The sequence below is a fragment of the Glycine soja genome, chromosome 6, assembly GCF_004193775.1.
Source record: "Glycine soja cultivar W05 chromosome 6, ASM419377v2, whole genome shotgun sequence".
Classification (NCBI taxonomy): Eukaryota; Viridiplantae; Streptophyta; class Magnoliopsida; order Fabales; family Fabaceae; genus Glycine; species Glycine soja.
Window position 1 is genome coordinate 7,881,422 of NC_041007.1, and position 16,249 is coordinate 7,897,670.

Here is a 16,249-nt window from a genome sequence, read left to right on the forward strand (position 1 = left end):
TTAATATTATTATTTTTTAAAGACATTTTGTTCTCATAACAGACACACACGAGTAAAATGGATTATTTATATAGATTAACTTAATTTTGATGTATGAACAAAAAAAAACTTAATTTCAATGTGTTTGCTTTCTTATACTCAAGGAAAATGAACTGACGTCGTATGATTGAAGAAAGTCTGGTTAAGAAAAAAAATGTCTAAAAAAGTTAAATTATTCCAATAGAATTGGTAAAATTTAAATCAAACGAACTATTTGATTATTCATCTTAAGTAGTTTAGATTCAAATGCAAACAAATTGTAATTGTAAGAAAACTTTATGTCAAGGTGGGAGAGTTAAGAGTGGAAATGAGTCAAGTCAAGTTTTATTAGGCTTTAGTTGAATATGTAAAGTTTAAGTTTGGCTTATGATCTGTTATAGGGTTTTTTTTTCAAATGGTTAGCTTAACTTACATAAAAGTCTGATTTAGCCGACCAGTCTATTTAAAAATTTGCTTAAAAATGTCTTTGATCAATTAATTATTTTAAAACATAGTGAAATACTAACTAAAAAAACTTATAAAATTCCGTATAAGTAATGTACAACTCGAAAAATAATTGATAAACAAAATCATATTGAATTCAAGTCGTTAAAACACAAAGTATATCAAAAGAAAATGGAAAAAATAGAGTATAATAATAAAAAATGTATGGATTAGAGATGATTTATACTAATATAGCCAAACAAAAATATTTAAATTGTCTGAAAATTTATTTACAAACCATTATTTTCCTTTGAAGTATTAATCTGATTGCATTGTCTTTTTAACTTGAGTCTCTTTCTTTTTGAAAATTTTTCACATGTAGATAATCATCATCGTTAATTTGTCACTTACAATTAACAAGTTTTTTTTATAGTTTGGGTTTAGCCTTTTCATCTTAAAAAAAATTTAAAAAAATTTGAGCTTGTCCTTAAACAAGCCGAATCGCCTTAAATAGATCGAACCAAATGCCCATGACTCATTTCATAGTAGGAAAACTTTTATATAAGAGCATTATAGGATTGCTTAAGAGTATTTTTTTTAATGATTTTTACGTTCTTCTTCAGACTTAAAACTCTGCATATTATTAATTTTTTTCCAATGATAAACATTGTATGAGTAGCTTATATGAGCCTCCGAAATATAGTTTTTATTGTTTAAAAATGGTTAAGGAAAGTTGTTTATACAATTAACATTACGTAGTCCACTTCGATGATAAATATTGTCGAATAAATTTGCTTCATTCGAAACAAATTACAATCATTGTTAGTAATGGTATCAGAGATTATATAAGTGTCACACATAATTATATATATATATAATTTAAATACAAATTTGGATAGATAAAATTATTATAAAAAATTAAATATTCTTTTAAATATTTAAAGCAGTTACAATGCAAAAACTTTTTTTTAAGGCACAATACCGAAACTTGATTTAGAGACTAATGGTTAAATTAGAATATTACATATGATTTAAGGATTAAATCTTATAACTATATATATGTGATGTAATTAATGAAGAAAATTATTAATTTTATGTTAATTATTAGACTCGAATCTTGTGAATCAAAAAAATAATTATTATGTTAATGGTTAGAATGGGTTTAAGGTGACTCCAACTAATGGTTCATCATGTCCCTTAAAATCTTAATGGTATTTATTGATATAAATCAATTCAACAAGTTGGATAATTTGAATCGAGTCAATTAAGTTGGTTTGAATTATTGTTATATAAGATCCAACACAAATTGAATCAGATAAAATTAGATGATGCTTGATCTAGCTTATTTTTTACTTAAAACTTAATTCTAAGTAAAAAAAAAAATATAGAACTTAAAAGTTCATTTTAAGTTAAAGTTGTTTGGTAATTTTTTAAAATGTTAGTTTTATTTAAAATTATTTACGGGTCTAATAAAAAACTATAAAATAAAAAACAGTTCAAAATTATTTTAACTTACATGAATTTAGTTTAATGATAAAAGATCAAAAAGAAAAAATATTAAAGTACAAGCAATTAAAAAATTAATTTTTAGACAGGCCGAAATAAATAAACATTGAGAATTTTAGATTTTGTTTTTGAAAAAATAGTAAAAAAGGATTAAAATTAGTGAAAATCTCTCAAGAAAACTCTGCATAAGCAGGTGAAAAATAGCTCGAAAGAGCTTTTTCTCAAAACTATTTTGTATAAAAGTTTACACTATAAAACAAATCACTTAAAATTTAAGAACTTTTGTATAAATATTGTTGGACCTAAGTTCTAATTTTAAGAAGAAAAACTAAAATTAAGTTGGGCCTAACACACCCAATATCTTTTATTATTTTGTAGCTTAAATCACTTAATTTTGTGTGTCATTTTGATTATTTTTCTATGCCTTTTAGTTAAACTTCAGGCCCCCACTTCAGTTTTCTACTTTTCCTTTCATCCTGAGACCTCCTTGACACTTTCATTTCGTCGCATAACCCTTAAGGCGCCGCACACACCGGCACGGCCTCCCTCCCTCGCGAGTCTCACCGCCATCGTTAATCACGGTTGTCGTCGGAGCTCTCGTAGTTGCTCCTCACAGTCCCAGGTGTGTTCCCTTTTTCTGTCTCTCTATCTTTTGTGGTAAGCTTTGATTGGCTCCTCCCGACCGCATAGGTTCGCATGTTGCGCCCCACAGGAGCCAGGTCCTGGGCTGAAATCACGTTCAGTTTCAGGAACTGAACGGTGCCAAGATTTGAGACATTTTTTTTCTAATTTCTATATATATATATATATATATATATATATATATATATACATATATGAATTAGGTAGCTAGCGATGCAATGCAGGCAATGAAATTGGTTATTGGATGCATGGGGATGTGGTGGTGATGGGATTGCATTATTTGAGTTTGTAGGAGCGGACGTATTTTTTGTAGAGTTTGTCGGCGGTTTTGGAGCGTTTGAGGGGTCGGATCCAAGAGAAGATGGAGGAGATGCGGCTGCGAGTGCGGGGAGGGGTGGCACTCGCAGTATTGGTGGTGGTGGTGGTGGACCAGGGAGGGCGTGACATGAAGAGGCAAAAACCCAAACCCTAACGACACCTAATCAGAGGGGCCATTCATTTGTTTTCAAAGCGTTGGTTCTCAGTTCTCACCGCTGTTTTCGCTTAACTCCTTAATAATCTAAAACCACCAAACCATATTGTATTACAGACCCTCTCCTTCCTTTTTTTAGAATGCATGCATAGACCACTAGACACACATCTTAATTTCTTCCAACTGCCAAACAAGGCTTCGGCAGGGTGGGGTAAATGGATAACTAAGATCATATGATGATTCAGTCATAAATTTTATAATATTTATATTTTTTTTCTCTCTAAGTATCTTTTAACACCAGTGTTATTTTAGATTGTCAAAAATTGTGGCAAATCATGGAAAATACTGCGGGCCATAACGATGATAGCAAGCAAAAGTAAGTTTGTTTAATTATCTCTCTTCGTGCTTGAACATGCATCAATTTTTCAAATACACAAACAATAAATTGGAGCCTTGTTAGTTCAATTCATTCAGCCTCTTTACCCATTTATTGGGTTTGCAGAGAAGCGCCTAAGCTTGCGGCGTTGTTGAAAGAAATGAAGGAAGGACTTGATACTGTAAGGCGTAAAATTCAATCTTTAACTGCCACGGTGAGTAATGAGTTGCACTTTTTTGCTTCAACTATTTTTTTTTTTTTATAAAAAACAACAACATTCATAAACGCTTTCTGATATTGACTTTATCTTCAAATTCATAATAGTGGTTACGCTAGCTTTCATATTAAATTTTCGGTTATAATTAAATATCATTGATGAATGATGATATATGCTTACCCTAGTAACAACGAGTAATTTGATTTATATTGCGTCTTGACCTGTCTTTTATGCCAGGTGAAAGAAGGCCAATATCCTACAGCAGATGGATTTAGTTATCTTGAAGCTAAAAATTTGCTGCTTTTGAATTATTGTCAATCCCTTGTTTATTATTTATTGCGGAAGGCTAAGGGATTATCAATAGAAGATCATCCTGTTGTTCGAAGTGTTGTAGAGATAAGATTGTTTTTGGAAAAGGTCTGGTTTCATCCTTTTATGTGTCTATCCTCAAGGGTTACATGTGTATGTTTATATAGTATAATGTGAGTTAGACATTTGACATTGTGGTTCCCATTGCAGATTCGGCCAATTGACAAGAAACAACAATACCAGATCCAGAAACTAATACAAGCTAGTGAAAATGCAACCAGAAGTGATATTCAAAACAAGGAGCCAGTTGCATCCAATAAGAGCGAGGACGTGTCAAAGTATCGTCCCAATCCTGACATGCTTGTTAGCAAAGTAGACCTAACCTTGCAGGTGAGTGTATGTGATAATGTAGTGTAAAGTTTGGTATGCTGTAGGGTGGTAAGATCAAGCCGAAAATATTTTCCTTTGCCTATCTCAAATAATATATCTATGCTGTAGGATGGCAATGAGTATTATCAACCTGTAAAATTTGCGCCTACTTCTATGGATCTAGAGAGATCTTCAAAGTATGAAAGAAATGCCTTGCGAAGAGAAAAAGAAATTCTGAAACAAGCTAAGCAGAGTGATTATATTAGGACATTGATGAATGATATGGAGGAAAAACCTGAAGAGGTAATGTTATTTTGAGTGTTGAATCATAATGATTTAATGAGTTTATGTAATGATTTGTTTTGGCTGCTCACTACACTACGCAGATAAGAGATTTTGAGGGAGCTAGCAGAGAAGTTGATAGATATATTGCCAAGATGGACGAACGTGCTCGGCAAGAGGAGGAGCTGTTCACGCGTGTTCCTCTTACGAAACAGGAGAGGAAACGAGAAAAGTACTTGAAGAAATCAAGAAATGGGTATGGGGAAGTGCTTGGAATGTTTTCCTGATATTTCTAGTCTTAAAATGTATTAAATATGTGATAACATTTTTATTTAAATTAATACTTTTTCTTTTTCCACTTAGCATTTGTATTTATTCTATTTCAGGTTGCAAGGTCTAACAGAAAGTTTCTATGATGAAATCAAAACATTACCCTTTGGTGATAAAACTGGAGAGCAAGTAATGGGCTCTAGTAATGGTGGTAGAACAAACAATAGACTGAAGAAGCGAAAGGCATGCACTTTTTATACTTTGAAATTGTTATGTGGAAATTATAAATTACTTATTTGGACTTCATATATGAAATTTTGTTCAAGTTGAACTATGTTAAATGTGATTTACGTACTATTGCATCTGCTTTGCAAGTGCAAACCTAATTATTTGATGGTAGCCTTCCACATAATCTGTCAATTGTGTGAAACAAACAATCCAGTTAAATAAACAGTATATCTTATATCATTTGGATTATGCAGATTCAATGTTCTATAATTTGAAGTTATGGAATATTTATTCTTTGAGATAATCCCTTGCCGTCTAGCCTCATGGCTACTCATTGGAATCTTAGATTATCTTAGCTAACAAAGTTTTATTTGGATCCTTTTTTTTGTATAAATTCATGTCCTGGTATTTTCTTGTCTCTATGGAGTAAGTCTGTTGATTATTTTGTCAAACATTTTTTTGCCATGTTCAAAACCAATTTCTGGTCATGGGGAATATGTATGCACAGTTGTTTACAAATTGTTTTGAGCTATGTGTTTTACAAAGTAATAAAAAAATAATTCTATGATATCATAATAAGAAATACAATTTAAAATGCCCTTTGAAAAATTGAATTCCTTCCGTCAACAGATAACCACTTTTCCTTACCTTATGTTTGTCTGACAATTTTAATTGCAAAAGGAAGGAAAAGAAATATTGTCTCAAGCCGTGGCTTTTTCCCTTTTTAGTGTGTGCATTATGTAACTGGCTGGGTTGAATTGTAGAGTACTGTTGTAGGGAACTAACAATTTTGACTTCTTTGCAGAGGAAACATTAAAGGAAGAAAAATTGGGTTTTGAGCTAAAGGGCGGAAATGCATGCTATCTGCAGAACAGACCACTGCATGCTGTTGGAGGAAGTAATACTAGATTCAACGGAAAGGAATGTAAAACCTATAGAGTTGGTATTGGTGCATTCCTCCGTGTTGATTGCAGATTTTAGTTAAATCAACTGTCTTTTTATTATTATCATAGCCATCATGCTAATCGGCTCGGATTTGAGATTTTAGAAAAGATGAAATGAGTGTTTTTTTTTTTTTTTTTGCTATTACAGGCTTGCACCCAATTTTGTGATGCACTTGGATTTTTTAAATATATTTAGGTGGAGTTCAGCATATTAAACATCATATAGTATTAGAGTGAAGTTCACATTTTTCATTTTTTACAGTTGAACATCAAATTGGTGTTCGTCGATGACAATCAACCCTTTAAAATATAAATAAACCATCATTGTGCTACATGGTAGTTAACAAACCTTATGCACGGGATGCATACATAACTTGTAAAAGAAGGGTTAACAACATACTTTTTTTGTCACTTTTTCATTGCTTAAAGTTTATTAAAAATTGCAAAATCAAGAGTCATTAAATATAACGTGTATTAAAAAAATCTGATTTTCAATCAATTTTATCTACTTACAGATTGCATTAAAGAGTGTAGTGTGTAGTGCCATAGAGCGTGTTGTTAAAAATTTTATGATTTTCAAATAAATTTGGACCACTTACGGAGATTGTATAGTGTTAGGGTGTGTAGTGTCAAAGTGTGTTGAGTGTTAGGTGTGCAGTGTCAAAGTGTGCTGTTAACATGTTTCTTTGTGAGGAACAGAGTTAATAAAATATGCCCAAGTTAATAATTAAAAAAAGAACAAAGTTATAAAATGAAAGGTAATTTTTCCATCACTTTTAAATACAATAGTGAGGCAATGTCCGCTTCTCGTAAAACTAATCAACTTCAATATATCTCATCGCCAAACTCTTGTAATCTATTTAGTAAAAATGACTGAACTTAAAAACGTTCTGCACTTACATTTCTGCCAATTACATTTGTCTGCTTGTATTAATGTACAATGATCCAGTGGCAGAATGAGGAAGTCAGTCATCATAAAGCAGCAAAGCGACCCTTAAACGTGAAAACTGAACAAATTTTCCGCTCAAAAGAATAATCACAATGGTAGTGAATCAAGAGTGCCTCAAGGCTGACATTCTTTTTTGGCAGGGTCCCTAGTTGATAGTTTCTCCTCAGCATTGGTTTTCATGAACTGGAACTGTTTCAGTCATCTTCAGAACTGCTCCTCACAGGTCTCGTTGTGTTGTACAGAAAAAGACCACATAGAAGAATTGCACAGCCAAGCAAAAAAAATGGGCTCAGGCTTGTTCCCTCTGGAAGATATGGTAATGGAAGGGAAAGAATATAAACAGAAATTGGCACTGCAAAAATCATAAGCACGCATGAGCTTACAATTAGAAAATAAGGTGTACAAAAGGCCTTAAGAGTCACAATTTTCAGCTGAAATGCCGTAAAAAGCATTTAAGAGATGCAAAATATCGAGAGTCGGACCATACCTGACAACATTACCAGAAGGGAAGCCACAACTGCAGACGAAGTTTTTACTGCATTAAGCAGGGATATGTTGAATGCCAAGTTGATAATTACGTAAAGTAGTGGAAGCAAGGGGGCACCATCACAATCTGAGCCATGGAAATTGGAGAGAAATGTGGATATATTAAAACTTAGGATAAAAAGAATTTCAACAAGGTTAAAAAAATCTAGGGGGCAGAAGATAAAAACTATTTAGAAATTTATTGATTTCTAACAAATATGAAAATTTTAATTTAATTTTATTTAAAAAGGTTAAAAATAAATTATTGTACAAGTTATCTGTTTTATATATCTAGATGGGATTAAATTACTGAAATGTATATATTCGACTTTACCTGACGGTCAACGGACTAAAAGCATTTATGATCCTAGTACATATAGGTAAGCTAACCATTGTGCTAAGAAAGCCCAAGGCCATATAATGAACCCACATCAAGTTCCACCATACTTCTGATGCATGACTCTAGTCCTATAATTGGGTCATAATGTTCTATCATATGATCCGTAGCCCAAGCATCACCCCCTGCAACACTTGTTTGCAACTGAGAGACATGCAGAAGGCTTCAATACCAATTGATGCAAACCTTGGAGAACCATACTACCAAAACTTGCCATTGTGATTGTGGTTGGAAAGTTCAAGATCATAAACTTCCAATGTGGGACTCATGCCCCATAACATATAACTAGATTTTACACAACTACACATAAATAGGAGTGTTTTAACAGCAAAAAGAATTAAAGGAAAGGCAGGCAAGTAAGAATAGAAAATCAAGTAGGGAGAAATGTAATTGCATTGCTACCAATTTATTAGAGCTTACTTGGATTATCGGCTCCAAGGTTTAGAAAGCAACCGGCACCACTTTTAAAATACGAAGGAAGTTGTGCAAATGGTATGCCTCTCAAGTTAGAAAGTATTGGTAGAGACAAAAGTACGAAAAGAGCCTACAATAAATATCAGATGCAAGCCATAAATACCTTTCAATAACTCCTTAAGTAATAATTTTAAAACAAGCATAATCAAACTTGAAATGCCAACAAGAGAAAGTATCCAGGACTCAGGCCAATGTTGTGCTACCTTTAGAAAAATTGTCTTGCCAAAAAACTTGTGGCACCTATGCCCCCTCCCCCCACCCCCCACCCCCAACCTAGGTGCTTGACATACCTCAATTAAAGGTCTGTTTGAGTAAACAACTCAATTAAGAATTTAACGAATAAGTATTTATTATTAAGTACACATTCATGTATAAGTTGTTTTTATAATCGAAGAAAAAATAGGATTAAACTGTTTCCATGATCTTTCATGAGCTAATCTAGAAAGCTTATTGTCATAATGATAGGGATAGTAATATGGGACTACAGGAAGTAAGGGTCTGCAAGAAGCAAAAAGCGTGAGTGAGACCCAAAAGGAAAGCAACACACAGAGTATGTACAGCATGGTTAGCTATGACCCATGCAGCATGCATCCACATATATAAAGTGCGTAGTAGCTGATAGTGCCTTTGTAGTGGTGAATAATTCTGTTAGGATTGCGCTATCTTTTTGGTTATTATTGTCGGGAACTTGTTCCCTAGTAGTGAGTATATAAGGGTATGTATCGCCTTCTGCAAGAAGGAATGAAAAATATCAGAAAAGTCGCCTCTCTCTCTCGCTCTCGCTCTCCTTCTTCTCTTATGGAGGTTCCTAGCCCTTGAAGCTAGTTCTCTTTCCCGTGCTTGGTTCCTAACATTTGGTGCTCTCGTTGAGAGTCCATGGCCGCCATACCCATTTCCACACACCTTCGTTGCCGCACACCCCTCCTCCCTTTGTACATCCAGCTCAATCCCTTGGGATTGATTTTGAGAGTACCCGCAAACATTTGCTGAGCTTGTTCGATCCCGAGAGAACCCTTCCTTCATTTCAGCAACCACCAAACGGAGCTTCCATGGCTGCCACTCGCTGTACGGAGCTTCCACCTTCCACTACCACCACCCACACTACTCGTCGCCAAACGAAGCTTCAATGGCTGCTGAGGACCGCCTTGAGGTCGCCTTGGCCAAACTTGATGCCACTACATGCCGCCTCGACTCCCAACTGGACGCCCTTCTCCTTAAACTGCCTCCGAGAACCAACCACCACCTTCCATCTTCTTCCTTTGCGCAGTTACCACCGCCGCCTTCGCTTTCCATACCGACTTGGCCTCCATGCTCCGCACCCATACAACCAAGTCCTGCACCGTTACTGCCTCTATCGCAGACTCCGCCACCTTCGCTGTTGCCTCCGCCGCTCAAGCCAACTCCATCACCCAGGCTCACCACACCCACGACCGTGCCACCTCCACCAGCCATGATGCCTCCGCTGCCCCCTACGCCACCACTTCCGCCTTTGGTACCCATACAGCCGCAGCCAACAACCTTGCCGGGCCCGCTTCCTATGCTGGTTTTTCATCTGTCCGGTCTCGTTCGCACCACCATTTCCTTCAACAAGCTCTTCACCATTGTTCCTCCTTATGGGGCTGCCATGGCCGCATACAAGCTCCCATCAGTGGTCGTTGCATTATGCACAACTACTAAACCAGGTGCAATTCGCCGAAATAAACCTTGGGATCCTGGTATCACTTGTGGAGGCAATGCGTGGAACCCCAACACCTTGAGGACAAGGTGTTTTTGATGAGGGCGGGAATGATAGGGATAGTAATATGGGACTACAGGAAGTAAGGGGTCTGCAAGAAGCAAAAAGCATGAGTGAGACCCAAAAGGAAAGCAACACACAGAGTATGTACAGCATGGTTAGCTATGACCCATGCAGCATGCATCCACATATATGAAGTGCGTAGTAGCTGGTAGTGCCTTTGTAGTGGTGAATAATTCTGTTAGGATTGCACTATCTTTTTGGTTATTATTGTCGGGAACTTGTTCCCTAGTAGCGAGTATATAAGGGTATGTATCGCCTTCTGCAAGAAGGAATGAAAAATATCAGAAAAGTTGTCTCTCTCTCGCTCTCTCTCTCCTTCTTCTCTTATGGAGGTTCCTAGCCCTCGAAGCTAGGTTGTTCTCTTTCCCGTGCTTGGTTCCTGACACATAAGTTGAAAATAGCTTCTGAGTAGTCGTTTTCATAAATTTTCCCAAACACTTACACAAATGATTAGATGCACTGCCAACTAAGAAAAGCTGTCAGGATCTAGTCTCTGTTTTGATCTAAGCTAGAGATGTTCATAAAGCAATCCAATTGAATACAAACAGTAAACATTGAACAGAAGAAAAAAAACGAAAACCAACTTTTCTGTTGGACTGGATCAATATTTTGTTCCAATTTTCAAATCCATCTTATCCAAACCAAAAAAACTGAATTTTTGTGTATATAGGTTTATTTATTACATTATTAAATTACCATATTTAGAACTTCTAATATTGTTTTGACTAACAGTTAGTAATCTGAACTTACAATTTATATATTATGACGAATGTCACGATCAATACATGTTCTGATTTATAAGATGAGACTTTTAATACTTTGAATTAATTTTTATCAAATTTATTGTGTATTCTGTGATTTAGAGATGCAAAAAAGCAAGAAGGCAGGCAGGTCAAGCAGAGCCCCAGAACTTTAAAATAAATGAATAGGCGCACTTATTTGTCCATGTCTATTTCATCATAGATAGAAGCAAATAGTAGCAACTAATATTCAATGTTCCGGTGGCAAGATCTACAAGTCAGATAGTGAATTCAAATATCTAGAACTTGCAATATAATTCTTCTCTATGGAGACAAATTTTAGACAGCCTTTCCTTCATGTTCTTTCACCATTATAGGGTTTCGATGAAGAAAGAAAAAGAATATTTAATTAATAGGACTCTGAAAATTAGTGTGATGTTGAAATATAAAATATTTACCAGACACTTTTATTTATACCAATATTTAAGGGCAAGTTCACATGTAGTACAACCAGTACAAGTATAGCCCCAACAGCCCTACTAATAACTCCAAAATAATTAGATTCATAAGACTGCAATAATCCAAGTATTCTAACAGTTACAGTTCCGTATTTGTTAGGGAACAAACAAAAGTAATACATTTTGAAATCATATAAAAGATAAAAAGCAAACATACAATTGGAACTGACGTAAGTTATTTCACGATCATTCTTCAATGACAAGATGAAGCGACTAATAAGAAATCAGCAATAAAGAAAAAAAACCTACAAAAATACTGGTTATAAATGCCATTTGCAGATTTTGAAAGGTACACTCAGTTCATTGCAATTAATGTTGAAAGGCGTACCTGAAACCCAGATCCGAAAGAATTAACCACAAATATGTCCAGTGACTTGTGCTGCATGAGAACATGTAAAAGACTTCAAACCATGCTCATGGAATCTATAGTCCAGTCCAGTGATCCCACCCCCCCCCCCCCCCCCCCCCCTACACACACACACAAAACACTTTCCTAAAAAAAGAAGCAAAAGAAAGAATACCTTTAATTGAGTAGCAGAATCAATGAAAATAGACTCCTGCCACAAGAGAACACAGATTTTAATGTTCCGAGACAAGGTCTAAAAAATAACATCTGGTTATTGACTAACCTTCATTACAGAAGCCCAAGCTTGAAAGGAACATGAGATTATCATCAATGCTGGCCAAAAGAACTGAACTTCAGAGAGCATCTGACCTGTATTTGAACCACTGCAATGATAGGAAACAAATGATCAGATGGGGCCCACTTCATTTGAAGTGAAAGAGGAATTGCCTGCGAATCTAGAGTCTAGGCACTGACTGCATGATATTTGTACCCCAACAAAAAGGTTTGACAAGCATTACAGCTATTGAGCTTCTATAGCCTGTTATAAGCAACTAGTGACCTGGCTTGTTTAACATTTTAATGACAGCATACTTAAAACTATACGTGCAACGAATACTACTGGAAAGGTTAGAAGCAATGAATTGTAAGCTCCATTAACATTGTTGTTCTCCTTGCCATTTACCGAGGGACACTGCTGATGTTACTTTTCGTGCTTCAGATGACCAAACTGATGTCACATACTTAGGGGTATATAATGACTGGTCACTCATTTTTTGAATTGGGAATGGAGATTAGAAGTTAAGTCTGATATTTTCACGACAATATCTTTTGTCAAAGCTTATTCACTACACATTTTTGGGAATACTTGATTCACATAGGCATCTGACCTAATTACTCAACATGAGAAAATGGATATGGAGAGTGCTAGGGATTATTGAATTTCTCCATATTATAAAGTCAAATTACCTTGTAATAGCCACCACAACACCAACAGCTACAAGTAAGCACCCAACCAATTGATTGATTGAGTACCTTCTTCTCAAGAGAAGAGTAGAAAACATTAGCTGCCAAACCAAAAAAGTCTGCAAAATAAAGAATTCATAAACAGTTGAGAAATTAATACTACATATAATGATGCACTAAAATAACTAGCACACTGGCCAACAAAAACACTACTATGGTTATGCATATAATAAGCTGCAGTCAGTGTCATCGCATTAAAAAATGTCAGGTTTCAAGTGATCTGGATCTGCACAAGAATTTTTGCCATTAAGTACCTTAAATTTCAAAAGTAATGCAATTTTCCTAATAAATTGCACTTATTGGCACCATTTAGAGATGCTTGACTGGCACTAATAGTGACAACACAGGTTGTATGAAATGTAAAATATTAAAAAAAAAATACAACTGTTTGTAGTATCTAACAATACTATATCATGAGGATCATATCACTAAATTCACCCAATGCTAATAACATCAGTAATAATAAAGTTTCTGCAAATGTGCAAGTCATGAATATCCCCATCAGTGATGAATGAGAGAAGGTGCTACAGATTTTACAGCAATACTGTCATTTTCTTCCTTATTGGTTAGAATAAAAGGACAGGCAAACAACACAAACCGCAAATACAACCATGCCATCAAAACATTCTGAATATGTTTTAAAATAACAAGCCTCCTATACTTTAGGAATAACTACTACATGCTACTATAAATATGACAATGAAATGGCTTAGATATGATGCTATCATAGTGAGAGACAGAGCAGACTCAATCCGTGAACAAGCATGGGCTACATTGGCCTTGAAAAAGTAAATTGGATGATGCTAGTTCTATTAAAATATTTTTGAAAGAGAAAATAAAAATGAGTTTTAGCAAGCCTTTGGCGAGTAATGAGAAGCAAAAATAGTCTTAGTTTCCATGATGCTACGGGTTGATAAAAGTCAAAACTCTCTGATATATTGCCAATAAATTAGCAGGTTTATATTATAGATCAATGCTACGAGGTCCCTAATTCTGAATATATTGAAAAAACTATCATGCTCTCAAAGACCACTGACTAAACCCAATCAATGCCACAGCATTTCAATCAAATTCTAAAATCTCAGGCACTGGTGTATAGCATGCCATCCATATCATGTAAAATGAAAGCAGATTTTCTCCAATAAGACCTTGTCAAATGTATGACAAATGCAAATGAGCAAATCTGAAATAAATTAAACCCGACAGATGTATAAAATAAAGGGCAGATGTATATTGCTTTAAATAAAGACATACATGTATTTTTGTTCGTCACCCTCTCATCCTTTGATGACAAGGGCATCTAAAAATATTTAAAATACCTGATTCAATATGGGTATGACTGGTCCAGGAAGTACAGCTGCAGAAGGTAATCAATATTCAGTTCAGAAACACCGAAAGCAAACACTTAAGGTATGCTTGGAGGAAAACTGAGAGCAGAATGAAAATGGAATGGAATGGAAAGATTTCAATTTTCACTCATTGTAGCTTGGCAGAAAGTGGAAACTCACTTTCAAGGTACACAAATTGCAACCTCTGCTTTTGGTCTTTCCTCTAGAAACATTTCAAACTTATTATTTTTTTTTCTTCATTTCACACTTTTCTAATTGCTGATTATTTAACACTATAAAACCTAACATATTATTCATTTTAGATACACAATTAAGACAGCACCAATGGGGTATACTACCATGGTATATTAGATGTCTACATATACACCCTCAGGCCTCAACTTAATAAAAAATTGGGTCTTATCAAGGAGTGCTCTAAGGACACTTAACATTTAATACACACTATTAAATGCTTGTAATCACTTAAAAAGAAACAAATGTTGCATTTTAAAAAGAATTTAATTTTCTCTAAAAGATTTTTACACTGTCATCTATACACACAAAATAGTCATGTATAGTAGTAAACTTGTCGAGTTTTATAGTCATTATTTTAAAAGTCACATCTAACATGATTTATGCTCGAAATATTTACACTCGGTACATGAAAATTAAACTCTATTAAAAATTAAAACAGTGCGGTGTGTTTGGTAAGGCATTCGGGAAGCTTATAAGCTCCTTTAACTAGCTTCTAGCTTATAACTTTCCAGCTTTTCAGATAGCTTATAAGCTAATTTTACCAAACACAACAAAAATATCAGTGAGTACCTGCAGCGGACATTCCGGAAACCAATCCTAAAGCTTCTAGAAAGCCAATGGCCACAAAGCGCAATTTCGGAATCGCCAGCATCTCATCGGTCACAATTCTCGCCCGGTACCGGAAATACAAGATCGAGAAATATATAACAACATACCTACGTCGTTACACAAAACCACAATTATTATAATTCATTGCTCTAAAAAAATCCTCAAAAATAAATAAAAAAAACCAAAAAATTGTCCAAGAGTTAAAACAGCAAATAAATGCAATTACCCAAAAGTTATGAACTGAGCGAGAAAAAAGGGGTACTCTTTCATGGGAACAAGGGCCAATTTGTAGAGCACGCGATTCGCTACCGCTGTTGTGACGACGATAGTGGAGCTAAATAAGACGAGTTTGGATGAAGATGAAGAGTTTGAATTTGAGGCTCGAATTTTGAACATGGTTGGGTGGTTGCGGTTGAATCTGGCATTGCCGGAGAAATGCAACGGTAGCTTCGAAGACAGTGACATTGAAACGAAAGGTTGAAGCTGCTTTGGATTGCGAATTGCGAAACCTGAAGGGAAGAACGACGACGTTGAACACAATGCCACTGCGAACGACATTGCTCTCACTTTCAACCAACTTAGATCACTTCCAAGTCCAACAACTAGTAAGAGGTTAAATTAACTACTAGGTTTTAAATTATTTAGGTATTTTTAATCAAGTCAGTTAAACAAATTATAATTATGATTGGATTTTTTTTAGATCCTTGGATTAATTAATAAGGATTAAAACTATAAAAAAAATATCTGTCAAAAAAAAGCTAGGACCCAATTATTAAAAAATATTAAAATAAATGTTTATAACAATTTTTGTATATGCATTTTAAGAAAAACATTCATATCTTTAACTATAACTGTAACCTTAGCAACTTAAATACTCGTATTCTCCTTTATTAGTCATCAATATACTTGTAGTTAAATTTATTGGAATAAAAAAAATGAAAAAAAAGCTAGGACCCAATTATTAAAAAATATTAAAATAAATGTTTATAACAATTTTTGTATATGCATTTTAAGAAAAACATTCATATCTTTAACTATAACTGTAACCTTAGCAACTTAAATACTCGTACTCTCCTTTATTAGTCATCAATATACTTGTAGTTAAATTTATTGGAATAAAAAAAAATGTATTCTTATGTGATTTTATGATTCACTCATGATTTTAAATAAAAAAATTCTTTTAATTTCTTAACTAATGTTTTAAATAGAA

At 34.5% G+C, this 16,249-nt stretch overlaps 2 protein-coding genes across 4 annotated transcripts; one reads left to right on the forward strand and one right to left on the reverse strand.

The window, feature by feature from the left end:
* The first annotated feature begins 2,399 nt into the window (after nt 1-2,399).
* On the forward strand, nt 2,400-6,298 carry LOC114415278 (neuroguidin-like). Of its 3 annotated transcripts, XM_028379894.1 has the most exons (10): nt 2,400-2,590; nt 2,903-3,122; nt 3,395-3,458; nt 3,585-3,672; nt 3,913-4,092; nt 4,195-4,374; nt 4,483-4,656; nt 4,740-4,891; nt 5,022-5,148; nt 5,939-6,298. In XM_028379894.1, exons 3-10 carry the CDS (start codon nt 3,418-3,420, stop codon nt 5,948-5,950), a joined length of 954 nt encoding a protein of 317 aa, XP_028235695.1. In that variant the 5' UTR covers nt 2,400-2,590; nt 2,903-3,122; nt 3,395-3,417; the 3' UTR covers nt 5,951-6,298. The 3 variants fall into 3 exon arrangements, with proteins under 3 accessions (XP_028235695.1, XP_028235694.1, XP_028235693.1); XM_028379893.1 differs by lacking the exon at nt 2,903-3,122; XM_028379892.1 differs by lacking the exons at nt 2,400-2,590; nt 2,903-3,122 and adding an exon at nt 3,136-3,293.
* A 526-nt stretch (nt 6,299-6,824) lies between these two features.
* Nucleotides 6,825-15,641, reverse strand: LOC114415277 (protein CLT2, chloroplastic-like). Its single transcript, XM_028379891.1, has 10 exons — nt 15,266-15,641; nt 15,001-15,146; nt 14,167-14,204; nt 12,791-12,906; nt 12,108-12,207; nt 12,000-12,035; nt 11,807-11,857; nt 8,369-8,492; nt 7,514-7,639; nt 6,825-7,378 (listed from the first exon to the last, which is right to left on the reverse strand). The coding sequence occupies exons 1-10, from the start codon at nt 15,595-15,597 to the stop codon at nt 7,221-7,223; spliced, it is 1,227 nt and encodes a 408-aa protein (XP_028235692.1). The 5' UTR covers nt 15,598-15,641; the 3' UTR covers nt 6,825-7,220.
* Nucleotides 15,642-16,249: the final 608 nt, after the last annotated feature.

Bases quoted from the DNA above. Each gene is read 5' to 3' on its own strand.
- LOC114415278 (XM_028379892.1), top strand. From the start codon at position 3,227: ATGCATAGACCACTAGACACACATCTTAATTTCTTCCAACTGCCAAAC. The intron at 3,294-3,394 runs GTAAATGGATAA...GTGTTATTTTAG, and splicing joins CAAGGCTTCGGCAGGGTGGG to ATTGTCAAAAATTGTGGCAA. The intron at 3,459-3,584 runs GTAAGTTTGTTT...TTGGGTTTGCAG, and splicing joins AACGATGATAGCAAGCAAAA to AGAAGCGCCTAAGCTTGCGG.
- LOC114415277 (XM_028379891.1), bottom strand. From the start codon at position 15,597: ATGTCGTTCGCAGTGGCATTGTGTTCAACGTCGTCGTTCTTCCCTTCA. The intron at 12,907-14,166 runs GTATTTTAAATA...TTTATTTTGCAG, and splicing joins TCATACCCATATTGAATCAG to ACTTTTTTGGTTTGGCAGCT. The intron at 12,036-12,107 runs GTTAGTCAATAA...CTCTTGTGGCAG, and splicing joins CTTGGGCTTCTGTAATGAAG to GAGTCTATTTTCATTGATTC.